Source organism: Cynara cardunculus, unplaced genomic scaffold, assembly GCF_001531365.2.
Source record: "Cynara cardunculus var. scolymus isolate 2C unplaced genomic scaffold, CcrdV1 Un_Scaffold_4131, whole genome shotgun sequence".
Lineage (NCBI taxonomy): Eukaryota > Viridiplantae > Streptophyta > Magnoliopsida > Asterales > Asteraceae > Cynara > Cynara cardunculus.
In genome coordinates this window covers 24,251-42,593 of record NW_020201762.1, presented here as the reverse complement: position 1 = coordinate 42,593, position 18,343 = coordinate 24,251, and the positions used below count along the sequence as shown (strand labels likewise).

General features: G+C 34.6%; 3 protein-coding genes across 3 annotated transcripts; 2 read left to right on the top strand and 1 right to left on the bottom strand.

The window, feature by feature from the left end:
• The first annotated feature begins 687 nt into the window (after positions 1–687).
• On the top strand, positions 688–2,120 carry LOC112503922 (GLABROUS1 enhancer-binding protein-like). Its single transcript, XM_025107894.1, has one exon. It carries the CDS (start codon positions 742–744, stop codon positions 1,876–1,878), a length of 1,137 nt encoding a protein of 378 aa, XP_024963662.1. The 5' UTR covers positions 688–741; the 3' UTR covers positions 1,879–2,120.
• A 2,023-nt stretch (positions 2,121–4,143) lies between these two features.
• Positions 4,144–5,963, bottom strand: LOC112503923. Its single transcript, XM_025107895.1, has 3 exons — positions 5,336–5,963; positions 4,751–4,956; positions 4,144–4,492 (listed from the first exon to the last, which is right to left on the bottom strand). The coding sequence occupies exons 1-3, from the start codon at positions 5,666–5,668 to the stop codon at positions 4,234–4,236; spliced, it is 798 nt and encodes a 265-aa protein (XP_024963663.1). The 5' UTR covers positions 5,669–5,963; the 3' UTR covers positions 4,144–4,233.
• A 4,665-nt stretch (positions 5,964–10,628) lies between these two features.
• LOC112503921 (protein HEAT-STRESS-ASSOCIATED 32) lies at positions 10,629–16,704 on the top strand. Its single transcript, XM_025107893.1, has 5 exons — positions 10,629–10,882; positions 13,308–13,499; positions 13,587–13,797; positions 15,569–15,792; positions 16,430–16,704. Exons 1-5 carry the CDS (start codon positions 10,757–10,759, stop codon positions 16,538–16,540), a joined length of 864 nt encoding a protein of 287 aa, XP_024963661.1. The 5' UTR covers positions 10,629–10,756; the 3' UTR covers positions 16,541–16,704.
• Positions 16,705–18,343: the final 1,639 nt, after the last annotated feature.

The window sequence follows — 18,343 nt, the reverse complement described above, 5'->3', positions numbered from 1 at the left end:
CACATTTCACTCATGTTTTCACTCTCTCATACCTCTATGTATTTTCCCCATCCCCCAAGGTGAGATTCAAACTGATATCCATCATAAGTTATTAAAAGTTATCTCATTAATCTCCAATTCAAGTGCTCTAAAACTCTCGATCTCTTGATTCTTTGCTTTTGGTGTAAATTGAACACATTTGTGGAGTCGTTTAAATATATTGGATTTTAAACTGTCATACAATTTTTTTCATCGATAGACCGCAATTGGAACCATAACTCTTATTTATTCAAATTGTATTAATATTTACAGACCAAGTGTAACTTATATCATTATTAAATGATCTCTAATAAAACCAATGAAATTTCAAAATCGTTAAAATTCACATCTCCCACCGCATTGCACAGTTTCACAACTTGTATGTATTAAATACAAACTATAACTCATAAAATAATATTATATGTATATATATTAAAATAAATTACAATATTATATTATATATTTAATACAAATTATGATATATATATATTTTTTGTAATAAAATTATTTCAAAAACATTTTATATAACAACCTCGTTATATAACTTTAATTTATTACATTTTTTAATGTTTTTTAAACTAAAAAGTGAAAAAAAGAAATAAAAAATTCAAAATCCTTCCTGCCTATAAATACCGTTTAACCTTCATGTCAATGTTCATCACAATTCTCCACTACAGAAACCCTAGATTTCTCTGATCAAATTCAGCTTCATCTGAACCAACAATGGCTCGATCGGAGAACGAAACCTCCAATTCATCGTCCGCTGAAGAAGAGGAGCTTTCATCTGAAGGGTCCGAATCAGAATCCGAACCCGACAAGACATCCACACCACCACCCTCTTCGAAGAAGTCGCAACTCACTCCCAATTCATCTTCCGATGAATCGGAGACTGAGTCTGAATCCGACACAGAGAAGACTCCTGAGAAGTCTTTGGTACCTTACCCAAACGTCAAACCTTTAGCGTCAAAGCCCATGGATGATGATGGTGATGACCAGTTGAAAAAACCTAGATCTAAGAACCCTACTATACGCTACTCACCGCCTGTTCACAAGCCATCCACCGGAAAACGACCTGCGACGGTGGTTGAAGGTGGGGACTTGAAGCGGATCAAGAAGAAGACGGTGGTGGCGGTGGCGGCACCGGATGCGGAGAATAATGGAGAAAAGAAGCTTTTTCAGAGGTTGTGGAGTGAAAACGATGAAATTGAGTTGATTAAAGGTATGATTAGTTATGTTGAGGAAAAGGGTAAGGATCCTGTTGCAGATGTTAATGATTTTCATGAGTTTGTGAAGAAATCACTTGATGTTGATGTTAATAACCGACAGATGACTACTAAGGTTCGAAGGTTAAAGAAAAAGTTTGAAAACAATGTAGCTAAAGTTGAGAACAAAGGGAAAGTTAGGTCTTTCTCGAATCCCCATGAGAAGGTAATGTATGAATTGTCGAAAAGTTTATGGGGTAGTGATGGTACTAACAATGCAGTTATGAGTTCCAGGGTCAAGAAAGTCAATGTGACACCGAAAACAAACAAGAATCGAAAGGACAGCAAAGCTGTGGGTTCTGGAAATGGGAATGGAGGGATTGAGGTGATCCCATTTGAGGTTGAACCGAAGGTGGTTCATGCCGCCCCTTCTGGCAATGAGGTGGACCATCTTGGTTTAATGGGGATGCCGGTAACGGATGAGATGATTATGAATAAGGGATTAGAGTTGGTATCGGGGGCGAAGAAGGTTGAGTTGCAGCAGAAGTGGAAGAATCTTAAGGTTCTAGAACTTAAGCATTTCGTGGAGAAAGTGAAGCTTTTGAAAGAGCAAGCTGAGGTTGTGTTGGATGCAATAGAGAAATCTGGTGCCAATTAAGGTACACTTTGATCATGGGTTGTATGTGTTTAGGAGTCATGCAAGTGCAAAGAGTTATGTTTTGTCATATGTGTAATATGCTTGTTTGTTATCTTTAGTAACTAGTTTGGTAAAGTGAACTCAATCGTATGGTATATGTTTCTGTCAATGATATGTATCTTCAAGATGAACAAATCTATTGAGCTTGTACCCTATCAAGTTAGTTTTACTTATTTAATGGTAGATTTCGATAATTTTCCATCCATAATGCTATGTTTTGTGATCCCTTTTGTACGTTTCTTGATCTTCTCTAGATATTTTGAAAAAGATCACTATGGTGATTCTTGAAATAGGCACTAAAGGCAAAAGAATGGATCAAAAATGGTGAAGTATGGATTATGGCTATGCTTTTTTTTTGTGCATTGGGGTTTGATTTTTGTATGTCGGGTTGATATTATACTCTTTTTGCTTCTCTGAAGTTTAATTTTACTGTTAGGATAATTATACGTGTATCACCCTCAATGTGAAACAGATGGGGAATTTGGATAATTCCATTTTAAAGCTTTCTTTGATAGCAAAAAGTTAAGTGAACATGTCTTCATTATACATGCTTTGTTTTCACAATTTTGATCCGTATTGCGTGTTACTTTCATTGTGTTTCCTTTTTCTTTCGTGTCAATTTATTGATTTTTTGCTTGCGTTATAAAGGATATATTTGTTTTCGTTAATATAGACTAAGGTAAGTGGATTTCCAATCATATACTGTCAACTATAAGATTCATATATGAATCTAAATGAATCATGGTTGAATGATGTGAATACACCTCAAAGTGTTATTCGTTGGCTGTGCTTCTGAATGAAATGTTTATTTCCAAAGTCTAGTCTACTAGTGTGATTCGAGAGTAAATAAGGATTTACGTAACTGGATAAATTGTTTCATAGTTTGTTAGAAATATCAACTCTTTATTAGATCAAGATAGTTGCATGAAATTTATTCTGTTGATGGTTAGGTTTAAGGATTGGTTCTGATCTAAGGGATGGTTAATTAAAGAAGATAGTTAAATGCAATTTGCCCTTTTCTATACTTCCATTTAGATGTAGAGATAAGATTATTTCATTAGATAACTCTAGGCGCGTTAATTATGCATTAGGATCTACAAAGTTGCCTAAAATGCAACAAATGATGGATATTAAAGCAAGAGAGGGCAAGCATACATACCAAATCTTGGGAGCTATTCTAATATCTAAGCAAGCCGTAAATGATCTATATTTTCTCCATTTTAACATTATTTACATATTGTGGTATGTGTGCCTTGGACCGGATGGTTTTCACAGGTTAGACATGATGGCTTTAGGCATTTCTGAGAACATGACCTCTGATAGGAGTTGGAGAAGAAGGACTAGGGTAGCAGACTATGGGTGGGGATCCGTAGCTTGTTTAGACCGAAGGTGGGAGATAGGGTTAGTAATTTAGGTTAGGCGTGTATACGTTTCCTTAAACTGGTTTTACTGTTCCTGTACGTGCTTCTTTTGTGTGTTGCTGCTTTCTCTTAGTCAATTTCTCAAGTCTTCATCATATTCGTCTTTCTTTCTTTGTTACACTTTTCACAAGTGGGGGGTCAACACAGAAACAACCACTCTACTTTTTGGGGTAGGGGTCAGGTCGGCATACATCTTACCCTCCCCAGGCCCCACCTTACGTAGGATATACTCTTTGAGGTAGGGGCTAGGTCTATACGAAAACAACCATTCTACTCTTTGGGGTAGGGATCAGGTCTGTGTACATCTCACCCTCTCTAGACCCCACCTCAGTTATGATATACTGGGTTCATTTGGTTTAGTTTGGTGTGGTTTTAACAAGAAGCAGAAGATGAAGTACATTGTTCAACATTTTGCCTACATCCACGATCGTTGCTTGGATTCTTGTTATGTAATTTATGAATATGATATACATGAGAAACCAACAGCTTGGTTTCTTTTATAACATGAGACACACAATTGATCATGAATTGCGGCACATGAAGGAATTTCGTCATGAGTTACTATATTAGGATTACTCTTGCATGAACTAAATATTTTTGACCATGATTGATCAAGAATTGCGGCACATGATTGGTCGTTCTTGACGTCGAATTTCTGGAGCAAAATGAAATTAACAGGGTATTTTTTACTTCCAATTTCCATTTTCTTGACGTTTTTCTAGTTCCGTATCATCTAAATGCGAATCTTTTTCGTTATTCTTCGATGATATTTCTGTATTTAGGACACAGAATCAGATGGAAAAGGTTTGAACAAATTATGGCTTTTTGATTAGTAAAAATCCCAAAAAAGTAGAGAAATGGATATAAGATATCTGGATCAGGTTACATTTTTATTTCAAGCAGGTGCAGTTGGGACCGTCTGGTGCACTGGTCCAGGTGGGTTCATCATCGGTCCAGGCGGGTTCAACTTCTTTTCTTCTTTCTCAACAGCAGTCGCGGAAATGTAGTAAGAAACTGCGAACATCCCATGAATGATGCATGCAATGCCGCCAATAGACAGGTAACGATGGTTCGAAACTCCACATGATTTTCTTGAACTTGAGTTAGCCATGACTCCGGCAATTAGCATCCCAAAGCCAATAACCAGCGTAATCCTGGTACAATGCTTAATGCATCAGGTAAGCCAAACAAACCCAATATATCTCTGGAAGTTGGGATATATGCAACTTTTATCTCTATCCTATACAGTAGAGCGGTTTCTATGAATACTCCACAAACCCAGTTTGTCCCATTTGAAGACGGGGTCTGGGCTTGGAATATATGCAATGACGTGGCCTTTGTCATGATGTATCAAAGTATAATTTTGAAATTTCTACGTAAGAAAGCGCAACATGTGAAATGGGTGCTCGTACCATGATAGGACGAGTGAAGCCATGGCTAGTTGCTTGTTAGAGGTGGCCCTGTCGAGCTCCGGTTTGGACCATACACAATGGCAACCACCAAACAAGTTTGCAATGGCATGAGCAAATGCGAGAAGCACGGCGGCTGCAAACCCGAGTTTAAATGCTTGATAACTTGGATCTCTACACTCAAAGATCCACACTCTTAGATTTTGCACCTGTAAGGTAAGTCAATCAAAGTACAATACCGAAGTAGGGTTTGGGGTTACAGATTCTAGTATCAACATATAGTAACTAAACCAAACCAACACAATATATCCCACTGAAAGTGAGGTCTAAGGGGGTGGATATGCACATATCTGTCATCTACCTCAATGGGAGAGGTCGATGACGAAGTGACATATCACATAAAGGCAGGGTGACTTAAGTGGATAGTTGGCACTGGTAAATGAGGATGCTTGAATGAACCTGTTTTGGGGTTTAGCCATCATATTAAGCTAAGTTGTATGGATCAACATGTTTATTTGACAAAGAAAGCCAATGATAGAAAGTCAGTATGTTGGGATCAGGTTACCGACTTTGAGTCGAAGAGCATACCTTGTTTTGAGCTACTTCAGCCTGAATACCGAGAATTCCTGCAGTGAGATCCATGATGACAATCAAGAGACAGACGAATGGTACTACGTACTGACCCATGTTTTGACCGTTCATCGACATCTTTTTGGGTGTAGAAAAGATGAAGGATCCATTGTGGGGTTTTATGGAGATGGGTTTGGAAGATGAAGAAGGAAACAGAGAATAAAGGGGAAGAGTAAATGAGGTTGAAGTGCATATGGATATGTTGTAAAGTTGGATGTTGTATTGAGCTTGGTTTGGATTCCTTACATGGCAACCAAGGAAAGTAGGGTATCTTCTCACCCATACCATCATGCTCTAACCATGCCATAACCCTTTAACCAACTAAAAAATCTGTAACCGAGTTAAATTTTGTGGTCATTTAACTGTAAAAACGTTAAATTTTGTGGTCATTTAAATGGTGGCGGTTGCCTGTCGGTGGTACGTATTGCATGCCTTGTCCCTGACCCTGACTTCATTTAAGCCCCCGTCCCGATTAATCCCTGATGGGCTTGAAGGGAGTGAATCTTCGACGGGTTTGGGACTTGCTTATTTAAAACAGTAACAACAGTGCATCTTAGAATTCACTATAATGAATCGCCAATATATTAATTACCAATATTGGAAATCAAATATATTTGTCATATCTATATCTATACTATATTATAAAACATTTGACAAAAACTCTTAAAAACCATTTTTTATGCATGAAGTACTGTTTATTAATGCATCTTATTTAAAATTCAAGATTAGAAGCGATTTTGCGTAGGTTAACTTATTAAAGCTTCATTTTTAAATTCGTGTGACTAACTGCAGATAAACATTATCAAATACATGATAAACATCTACTTTAAATATAGAAAATCTAAAATATAATTAAGATAATCATTGAATTTCTAAACGAATGTTTAATTATTATCTTTAATAAAAATTATATTATTAAACCAAAAATAAATTATTTTGTTATTAAATCTAAATTAAGTTATAATAAAAAAAATGAATTAAAAAAGTTACACCAAAAAAACAAAACCTATTAAATAATTAATTTAATACTAATATCGATTTTATTTTATTTTTAAATTTTTTATGCTATCTTTAAATTTATATTTTAATTCAAAAATAAAAACATTATTGATTTCTTATTACCACATAAAATCGTATTATATCGATAGAGACATTCAATAAAAACTAAACATTAAAATGAAGATTTATCTCGCTGCGTTGCGTGAGTACCCTTCTAGTAATGATAAATGTATGTGTGTATATTTTTAGGATACAACTAAAAAGGGATAAATTGCATGAAAAAGTAGCGTATTTTAACTTAATTCCTATTTTTGGTAACATGTTTTTAAAACTTTCATTTTGGTATATAAGATTACAAGTTTTAAAAATTTAAATATCCGGGTAACCGGTTGAAGTTTAATTTTAGATTAAAAAAAGATTAATTTTAGATTAAAAAAATCCATATTACTAACTATGTTAACAAATAATACCGAGTTGGATACCACATCACTCGACACATCAACATGATAACCGGTTAATACTCCTACCAGTTACCCGGTACTTAAATGTTAAAAAAACTTTACATCTTAGGTATCAAAATGAAAGTTTTGAAAGTACTTTACCCAAAATAAAAATCAAGTTAAAGTACGTTAGTTTTTCATGTAATTTTTTTTTCCAAAAATAAAATTTAATACTAAAAAAAAGAAAAAGAATATTACCATTACGCAAAAAAATTATTCTCGTAAAGATGTGGAAAAAGACATTATTAGAAAAGAAACGTCTAATATTTTATAAAATATTCACCTTTCTTTAAAAAAGTACAATTGTAACAAATAATTTGATAAAAAGGCAATATGCTAGAAATAAAAATCTAAACAGAATTATTATATTATTATACTTTTATTTTTTTATTATAACAATATGTTTTTAAATTATTTTTTATCATAAAATTTTGAAAAATTCTATCTGTTATTATAAGGAAAAAAAGTCTAAAAAAATATTAGTGGACTTTAATGTTTGGAATGATTAAGTTATTGGACAATTTTTTGAAACAAATAAGTCTTTAGACATTCTAAAACCTATTAAATAATTTATTGGACTTTCTAAAATCTGTTAAATACATTCTTATGATATATAAAACTGGTTAAATTATTTTCTATTTTTCTAATTTGAAAAATCGTCAACGAAATATATTTTGTTTTTAAATAAAATAAATTTCATCAGTAATCATTTTTTTTTCTTCTTAATTTGGAAAATCACATACGAAGTATATTTTATTTTTAATTAAAATAAATTTAATCAGTAATTCTTTTTAAATCTTTTTTTATTTAAAAATCACTGATATAATATATTTTATTTTTAATTAAAATAAATTTCATCAATTTTTTTAATGTAAATATTTTTTTGTTCAAAAAATGTTTAGAGACTTAATCATTCAAAATATGAAAGTTCATTGATTTTTTTTTCCAGATTTTTTTCAATTATTTTATCACATTAACCAATTGTATAAGTCATAAGAATGTATTTAACAAGTTTTAGAAAGTTCAATGAGTTATTTAATAAGTTTTGAAATGTACAAGGACTTATTTGTTCCAAAAGATTGTTCATTGACTTAATCATTTTAAACACTAAAGTCTATTGGATTTTTTTTTAGACTTTTCCCTTATTATAATGTATAATACCTATCGCTAGTTGGCAACACACCCAAAAAAGATCTCCTCCCGTTTATTTTTTTTGCTTACATGGCATAATTCAGATGAGGTGTAAAACACATGTTCTATGCTTAAAACACGTGAATATAAACACAAAATTTAAAACTCTTTCCTCGAGAACAAAACTAAGAACACTAAGGGGTTGTTTACTAGCATCTGAATCACCTCTTACCATCTCTTATTGGTAAGAGGTTCTTACAAGAGTAAGGGGCTGTTTACCAAATACTTATCCGGTAAGTGCTTACCAATAAAATTTAACATTATTATATAATTGCCGGGTAAGATTTTAGTTCACAAAAACGACATCGCATGCAACAATTTACCCAGTAAGCCCTCACTTACCGGGTAAGACTCTTGGTCATTGTCTCGCTTTTACCGGGTAAGATTCTTTATCTTTACCATATTCATCCCATGAGCTAATATGACCTGATAAGCGCTTACCTGAGTAAGCGTTTGGTAAACGGCCCCTAAGAACGGTTTGTTTTGTTCTATAACTTTGAGATACGAAACTGTTAATAAAATACCTGATTTTAAGAACATCAGAACCTTATTACGAAATGGAGGCTAATAAGATGGAGATGGAGGCCGTCGATAAAGAAGAAGGAGCTGTGGTTTTACATCTGGTTTTGGGCTTTTTGCATCTTATGCATATGAAAAATCCAAAAAGCAAAGAGGTTGGTCACGTGAAAATCTGATCATCTTGATGATATATCTGACATAACATAAAAACTTGCTAACTTATGTTATGTTAATAGGTCATCTGTTGTTAAGATAAGATAAAATTTTAAAGTAAAATATCATAATAAAAAATAATTTGAAAGTACATTGTTATCTTAGAACATCCACAATGTGAGTCTTGGAGGTTTTTATGAGATTTTTCATGAGAGGTTTTGGTCAGAGACCTGTTTTTCAAAGATTTTTGTATTTAATCAGTTTTGACTTTATAAAAATTTCGTATTTAATCAGTTTTATATGTTAATACAATCAAAGTAATTATATTTAAATTTTAATTAATAATAAAATAAATACATATTTAAAGGTAACTATTTTTTCATATATTTAAATTTTTGTATAAATTTTTACGGATTCTTTGAAAACCCAATCTTTGTGAACTCATTTTTTTTTAATTTTATACAAATTCTACAGCAAAAACACGGTAAAATTTATCTTCATAATGTTTTGCTGATAAGGCTCGGATTTTTTTAACCCACAGTTTTTGCTGTGAAGGTTCAGATTGTTTTTACCTCTACAATTTTTTGTTGTGAAGTTTTAAGTGTAAAAATTGTGGTCTCATAAGTCTTACGAAAACATTTTGGTCTCACATGAACCTAAAAAAAAACACACACACACACACACACACACACACACACATATATATATATATATATATATATANATATATATATATATATATATATATAGATGAGCGTTCAAATAAAAACCACCCTCATTTATAAAAACCGTACAAACCACCCTCATACGTCGATTTCATTGTTTAATCTTATGAAATTTTTTCATGAAATATTTTAATCTTGTGAAATTGTTTCATATAATACTTTTTTTGATGAATTTGTTTCATATATGGTTATGAAATTGTTTCATATAATACTTTTTTTGATGAATTTGTTTCATATATGATTATGAAATTGTTTCATATAATATTTAATGAAATTTTAATGAAAATGTTTCATGTATTTATCTAAAATTAAAATAATGAAGATAATAATATCCATGATTAACACTCTCTACAATAAAAATGGTTAATCAACCTCTCATAATTACAAAAAAATGAGCAAAATGAAAAATTATGATTGGTTGAATGAGGTTTTCACGGTTTTTACAAATTGAGTGGTTTTTATTTGAACGCTCCCATATATATATATATATATATATATTTGTGTGTGTGTGTATGTAGACTTGAGATCATGTGAGACAGTCTGTTTCTGTGAGACCCATGAGATCACTTTCTGACTAGCCCCTCTCAATACTCTGGGGCAATCTATGTCCATCTAGCCTCTGTTAGAGGGGGGCGACAGAGCATGTTGGAGTCTCACATATATGATATAGGAATTCCATATATTCTCAAAAAAAAAATTGTGTTAGAATCAAGTCAGATCATATATTGAAAATGTAGAAAATCAAAATTTAACATTGACCTATATAAGAAAAAGATTAATAAATAAAAACACATCTACCAATATAGAGTTGGGTTCCGATGAGAATGAGAGTTAAGATGAGAAGTGTAACTGCATAAGAAGATATTTTCATCATTAGATACACATTTGGATGAGATGCACCAAAATGTATCAAATCAATTCTTATATCAAAAACGATTTATGAATGCATTTGAGATTAAAGATAATCAAGGATTCATATATCTTCTTACAGTTTTCACCTGAATTCTTATCTTAACACGATATTTCGCACAATATATACAGAGGTGTATTTACCCTTTAAAATCAAAATGAAAATGAAGTGTCAAGTTTAGAAGGTACCATGTTGCTGACGTGGAAATTGACATGTAAGAAAGGCGAGGAAGAGTGATACATCATGATCATGGCTTCCAACACTCTCTAGAACCCGCTTCTACCTGCTTCTCTTTCACCATTTTCTTCTCTGTTGCTCTATCATCGGAAAATTTTAACACGTCGAACTCCATAATTTCAATCGATCGATAAGGTAATCAACCATGGCGGATTACCGATGGAAGAGCTTCGTGGAGGACGAAGATCGCCCCGAAAAACCACGCAGATTCGGTGTAACTGAGATACGTGGCCCAAATCATACCTCTCTCTTCTCTCACACTTTGCTTCAGGTGTTTCGTCTCTCTATTTGATCAATCAACTGCGTTTCAATGTTGATTTGGTGATTAATTGTTCCTACATTTAAATATAAATGGAGAATTTTCTAATCTGTGCATTATCAGCTTGTAGCCTGCAATTTGTAGTTAGATCAGTTTACTGGATTTCATTGTTGATCTGGTGATTAATTGTTTCTTCAAATAATCATAACTTATAGGAGAAATTTGTCCTATGTGCAAAACCAGCTTGAATTATTCCGTTTGTAGTGAGAAATTAGGATCGAAATAATTGTGGATGTTGAACAGGTTGTATTCCTTGAAGCAAGTGTTATAGCTATTACATAAGGTCACTAAATTTGCACACAGGAAAATATGATCTTAGATTGTAACTTAGGACGGTAGGAGATAGAGAAAGTGACCTGCAATCGTGTTTTCGTTTGTGTAGCTCGAGGTTTAGGTGGGAATTTCTTGCAAAGCAACATAATTTCTGTCTGTTTGGGGGTTTCTGTGTTGAGTATTTGATTTCAAATGAGTTTGTTCCTTGAAGCGAATATACCTTCTGGAACCATGAATAATGGAGTTTAATGAAGATACTGAAACAGATTTCAACAGATTTGGCACTCAAACAAGTCTAGTTCTATTGGGGAACGTAACTTTTGCCTGCACTTGTTGGTGATAGGAATAGGTCTACGATGACTTAGTCTTTGCTGTTAGGGTTGTTCAATAATGCTTCCTCTTTGTAGGGGCTGTGGCTCAGCTAGTTTTTATTTTCCAGATTTTCAGCAGACCACTCAGGGATTCTGTAATCATGTTTTCTTTTTCATCTGTTTTGCATTGCTCTGTTTAAAGAGCCTGTTTACCTTTCAATAAATCATCGATTCACCAGCGTACAAGGTTTGTAAGACCTTTTCGGTTTACAGTTTAGTACTTTGTTTTCAGTTGGTGTAGTTACCCTAATTGCTCCTTCAAACCACTGATTGAATTCACTAGCATACAAGTCTTGTAAGACCTTTTCGGGTCTGCCTTCTTCCTTGTTCCTTGACTGATAAAAGTTGGAGAATGGAATCAATGGATGATAATACCAAACCAAACCAAACAAAGCCAATATATCTCTCCCAAGGTGGGTTCTGGGGAGGGTAAGGTAAGATGTACGGAAACTTAACCTCTACTCCTAAGAGTAAAGTGGTTGTTTCCATGAAGACCCCTGACTTGTGAAAAGTGTACCAAAGAGAGAAAGTCAAGGATGATAAATAATTGAAAATTTTGTTAAGAGAAAGCAAAAGCATAGAAATGAAGGCACGCAGAAGAAAAACATAACCAACTTAAGGAAACTACACACCCCTATTCTAACTTACCACCCCATCCAGCTCCCTATCTTCCGTCTACCCTAACTATGGATCCCCACCCCTAGTCCGCTACCCAAATCCTACATCTCCACGCTCCTCCACTGTCACACTTTCTATCCTCCTTATTGGAGCCGCCATCTATCTTCTAAGAATGTGACTAAACCACCGCAAACGCCCTTCTCAACACTGTCTGGAAGACCTCGTCCAGTATCCTGTCAAACATGGTTCTATGACAGGTCCATCTAAGCATCTCCATTCTGTAACTTCCATCTTCCTCTCACGTGCCCTTCTTATTGCCCAACACTCCGATCCGTACAACATAGTTGGTCTGGTGTCTACCTTGTAAAATTTACCCTTAATATTTGACTGGACCTTCTTGTCACACAGCACCTATGTGGCAGCTTTCTACTTTAGCAACCCTACCTTGATGCAATGTGTTATGTTATCCTCAACCTCCCTGCTGAAATTGCAACATATGTATTCGGTCTTTGAACGACCAATGCACATAGGCCATGCATTTCAAGAGCCACACTCCACTGCTCAAACCTCTCTTTCAACTCCACTTTTGATTCCGCAACCAACACCATGTCGTCTGCGAATAACATACACCAAGGGATACTTCCCTGGATCTCTCGAGAAATCTCATCAAATATTACAACAAACAGAAATGGACTTAATGCCGATCCTTGGTTTAGTCCTATCTCCATCGGGAAATACTCCATCTCACCCACCAAGGTCCTAACACAAGTCCTCGTCCTGCTGAACATATCTTGGATCACATTGACATATCTTGGAGAATGGGTGATGATTATGCTATTTTCATCCAAGCATAACAAAATTGTATTACAAGTCAATTAAGTAAATCTGCACTGAGTTCCATTAGTTTGGATATCTTGTAGTTAGCTTGCTAATAGGGACTTCCTTTTTTTTTTCTTTTCGCCATTATCTTACGAGTGTTAAAGAAGGTGATTAGCCACCTTCCATTTTTCATTTGTTGATTTGGTAGCATGATTTATGAATTAAATTAGAATAATTGTGGAAATATATTGGTTTACTGTTTTCCTAAGATGTACTTGTATGCGTGTTTGCGACAGGATATGTTGGAGTCCATGGGCCAGTTTGTTGACGGTTTGAAATTTACAGGAGGCTCTGAAAGTTTGATGCCAAAATCCTTCATCAGAGAAGCGACTAAGTTGGCCCACGAACATAATATATATGTTAGTACAGGTGACTGGGCTGAATATTTACTGCAAAAAGGTTCATCTTCTTTCAAAGAACACATAGAGGTAATTGGGGTCAGAAACAGTCAAATCCCATTTCACTTACTGGTTGATGTCTGTCCTAAATCTTAATAAATCGTATGACTGTTGTAGGAATGCAAGCAACTGGGATTTGATACAGTTGAGTTAAATATGGGTTCACTTGAACTTCCTGAAGAAACTCTGTTGAGATACATACGGTTAATCAAGAGCAAAGGGCTTAAAGCCAAGCCTCAATTTGCTGTAAAGATCAACAAGGCTGATATTCCTCCGACACATGCAAGAGCATATGGTGCTCATGTCGTTCCAACACCTCGAACATCTGGTATGAATCTAGGTCTTTCTAATATATTACTGCGGTTTTTCTATTATGTGTCCTAACTCCTAAGGACACATAATAAGGAGATTTAATATGAAAATGATTATTTCCTTCTATGTCTTAATTAATTACCTTTTCAAACCTTGCCATCCTTCTTTCTTAATTGTTGCTCAATCTCTCTAGATTTATCTATATTCTCGCTTTTTTAGTTTTCTCTGCAACTAAGAAACCCACACATACACATGGCCGTAGGAAACTTTTTTTATTATCAAAGTAAATCAGTGAGAGATTAAGTTTTTGCTTCAAGGAAAAAAAAATTGGTGAGATATTATGTGGAATGATTTGGTGTAGAATGATTAAGTGACTGTTAATCATTTACTGCAGGATGAAAAATGAATGTTTGGTAACTGTTTTGAATGGACAATCTGAAAGAAAAAAATTACCATTTTAATCTTCTATATGATGAAGGCGACTGTTTGATAGGTGTTCTGAATTAATATAAACTACCTTGGAAAATCTTCTCTACCATTCTCTTTCTATGCACTTTTTGTGTACTATACACATTCTTTTATTTTTGGGTATGGGTGACAAACTCTGTTGCTCCATTTTAAGCTAAATAAGTTTGGAGGAGTCTACCAGATCCAGAGGGATTATCAAAATAACTTTTGAAGGCAGTCTTCATTTAACACACCTTAGGCTATATCTTCATATGACATCAATCTGGTAATTTATGTAGCCTTATGTAGTCAAAATAGAAGGTTTTGGTAAAATTCATGCAGTCTTAACCAGCCAATCTGCTCTACTAAAAAAGCTCGTGAGATACTCGATTTCTTTTATATAATTAGCCTTATAACATAATTTGTAAAATATAAGGTAAAGATTTATTAATAAACTTACCAATAACAGAAAAATGTTGTTTTTTAGATATTTGAATGAAGATGTACATTTTTTAACTATAAAGATTAATCAATTAAATTTTATGTATTAGTCCTAATTAGAAACAAGGAAAAAACTATAAAAGTGTTGGTAAAGTTGTCCCACATTGGAAGAGAGACAACAAACGAAGGGTGAAGTGGTATTATAGAAAGAGGGAAAAGTAAATGAAGTTGTAACTTTAATTTGAGGTGCACCCCTTTGAGTTCTATGAATTTCAAGTGTATTTTAAGTTCCATAATTTATAAGAAAAATCCTTAAATTTTATAAATTTCAACGGGTAAGCTTGCTTCGAGCTTAATTTGAGTTCAAATTTGTGCTTGGTTTGAGCTCGAGCTTGATTGGAGTTCGAGCTTGATTCGAGTTTGATTTTGAGATTGTCTCGAGCTTCATACGAGTTCGAGTAAAAAATTGCTATCGAGTTCGACTTGAGTTTAGTTTTTAATTATGCACGAGTTTTCGAGTCGAATTCGAGCCTAGGAAAAGTCTATCGAGTTCGAGCACATACCAAGGTGTGAGCTTGACTCGCATCATTTACACCCCTACCTGCATACCTCATTCTCCCCTGCTTAGTCTATTTCAGTCCTGTCCGTCTCCAAATGCACTGTAAATGTCTAAAATAGGATTGCAAGTTGATGTTTTCAGATATTAGCATTGGGTAACAATCTATAACACTTCATAACCAGCGACCGACAAAGGCCTCCTATGCTATGATATATCCAGTCACGAACTATTTGATTGTAGGTCACTTGAAGCTAATCTTAACATAGTCTCCTTAGTTCTGCATCAACACTTTACGCAAACTGCAAAAGATGGGAAATGAAAAGCTATTCATATCATGCAGAACGTGTGGAGGATGTCGATTTCTTGATCAGAAGGGCTGAGAGATGCTTGGAAGCTGGAGCAGACATGATATCAATTGATGCTGAAGATGTCTGTAAATATGCCGATTCCGTTAGGGCAGACATCATAGCAAAGGTGATTGGACGTCTAGGACTCCAAAAGACCATGTTTGAAGCATCCAATGCCAAAACATCCGAGTGGTTCATTAAGCAATATGGTCCCAATGTACTTTCTTCCCTTTCCTATCTATCTATTGTTCATACTTGTATGACCTATTTGTTGTGCACTAGTCTTAGAAGCATCCACAATGGTAAGCTTTTTTTTCATTATAGCTCTCCCGGATAGAGATATTATTTATAAAAGAAGTGGGACCCACAAGCTTAGGCGGCCAAGAAAAAGAAGCTTATTGAGAGCTTCTGCATTTACAAGCAAAAAGTGTCATCTTTTGTCAAGAGCTTGTTCATTTAAATTTTTTTTGAAACTTTTCTACCCCTGAGGCAAGTTTTATGTACATCCTACCCCAGACCCTACCTCTGCATGACATATATATAATATTATATATAATACTGTATATATATAGAGAGAGAGAGAGGGAGGTTCAGGGGAAAACCTAAAAAAATGAAAAAGTGAGGAACATCCTTGTAACCTTTCATCTGGACGGTATACAAAAAAGAACATTGTCCAACTGAATGGTTACTGTCTAAATGAATGATTACCAGGGTGTTCCTCAATTTTTATTTTTTTGCATGAACCTTACCCTATATATATGTGTGTGTGTATATATATATATATATATATATGTTTGTTTGGTTTGGTTACACATCTATTGTTGTTGATTTCTTTTTCGTCGTTTGGAGTACAGGTTAACCTTTTTGTGGATCATTCTCAAGTGCTGGATTTGGAGTGCCTTCGAGGACGTAACCTGGGAAAGAACCACAATTCGGTTCTTGATTCTTCCTATTTTCTAGTTTAAACTTTGTTGAAATAAAGTCTACTTCGTGTGGTGGTCATGCTTATAAAACTGTGGTTTGATGCAATATATTATTCCCTTTATATGTACCGAGAGAGTGTAATAACGATCATGGATTTCTTTGTTTCATTGTGTTCCCCTGGATTCACTCGCATCTTGGGAGAAGCTTACATGACCGTTCTATATCAGGTTAGCTTTCGCCAACCGTCTTTAAAAAATTGCTAGTAGTTGATCAATTTAAACATCGTGTCCAATTAGCATATCTATGGTTGGGGTCTATTTACCAAACCAAACGGTTAGAGTCCCGCACTAGTTAGACTTCAACCTACTCTTCTTGATATATTTTGGAACCTTCTTTCTTTCTTCAAGGGCTCTTTTGAAAAGTAATCTATTGAGGTTCCACATATCCTAACATGGTATCAGAGTCGAGGTCTACCATCTTAGGGACTCGACAATTAAGGGACAATATATGCCCATCTAGCCTTCATTGGAAGGGGAGGGGAGGGGCTTGGACCTGTTCCTCTCAATATATTTTGGAATATCGGTTATCTCCTCAAGGGCTTTTTTGGATAGTAATCTAGTAAGGTTCCACATATTCTAACACAAGCGAGTGCAATATATCACACCTAGAGAAGGTTTTGGAAGAGTAATGTATGCATACCTGACATCAACTCTAAAATCCAGAGTGACTATGTCTTTTCATATCCTCGGAAATGCCTAAAACCGCGATATCCAACCTTAGTAAGGTTTAGGTCTACTTAAAAATCGTATATCAATTAAATTGTCACCGAGTTGTCCACCCTCGGAGAACACTCGTAGAAACATGAGCTGTGACGACAAAGCTGCGTTTGTTCAAGTGGTCGAGATTCCTAATGTCCGAGTTCAACTTCCAAGTGTTCTTCACTGAATTAAATCCGTCGATGGGTACGGTATCTCGAGTTTTTAGAACAGTAGTTGTTTCTCATCAATAAAAACCAACTGCTCAGCTCCCAGTTTTCTCTCTCTAAAGTTGCAGTCTCTCCATGTCCTTTGGTCCACCTTTCATTTTCAAGAAAGTTCTTCAAGAAACACATCAAGATCACACCTCAAGAAAAAAGAAGCCATAATTTGGGACCCAGAAATTGATTTCGTAATTAAACCCTTAACCAGCTGGAACACTTATCCATAGATGAACTTTGATTTTTTTTCTTTTTGTTATCGACAACCGAATCTCGAGTTAAATCCAAGTTTTCATGAAAGGGATTCAACATATTCTAACATGGTATCAGAGCTGGATCTAAAACCTGTTAAAAGTTTGGGTATAGCACCACCTATCACTGCTAAAAACATGGGCATCGTCACGAATATTACCAACAGAACACCAACAATTTTGTAAACCCCAAAAACGGACTTTGGTTTATTGACGGATTATCCAAACCATGCAACGACCTTGAAACCCAAACCATGGGTGATCCATCGGTAAATGACTACATCATGAATTCGATGGTAGAAAGGACGTGGATAATTTGTCGGCAAACTGTTCTTTTTTGGAAGTATATAATATTTATGTACTGCAAATGCAACAAATAAACTCATACGTACTCGTCACATTTGGTGACGTTTGAACCCCTGACCACCTAGGAGGACAGAGACTCCGATATGGTTGATTTTATTATAACGTGTATAAATAACTTGTTGCGACTCATTACGATGGACAATTCCATTGGTATTTGCAAAATCCGTTGATAACCACCGTTGGTAAAGTTTGCCGGCAGATAACTTCTATCTGAAATCTATGGGTAATGTTGGTCTTTGACGGATATGTCA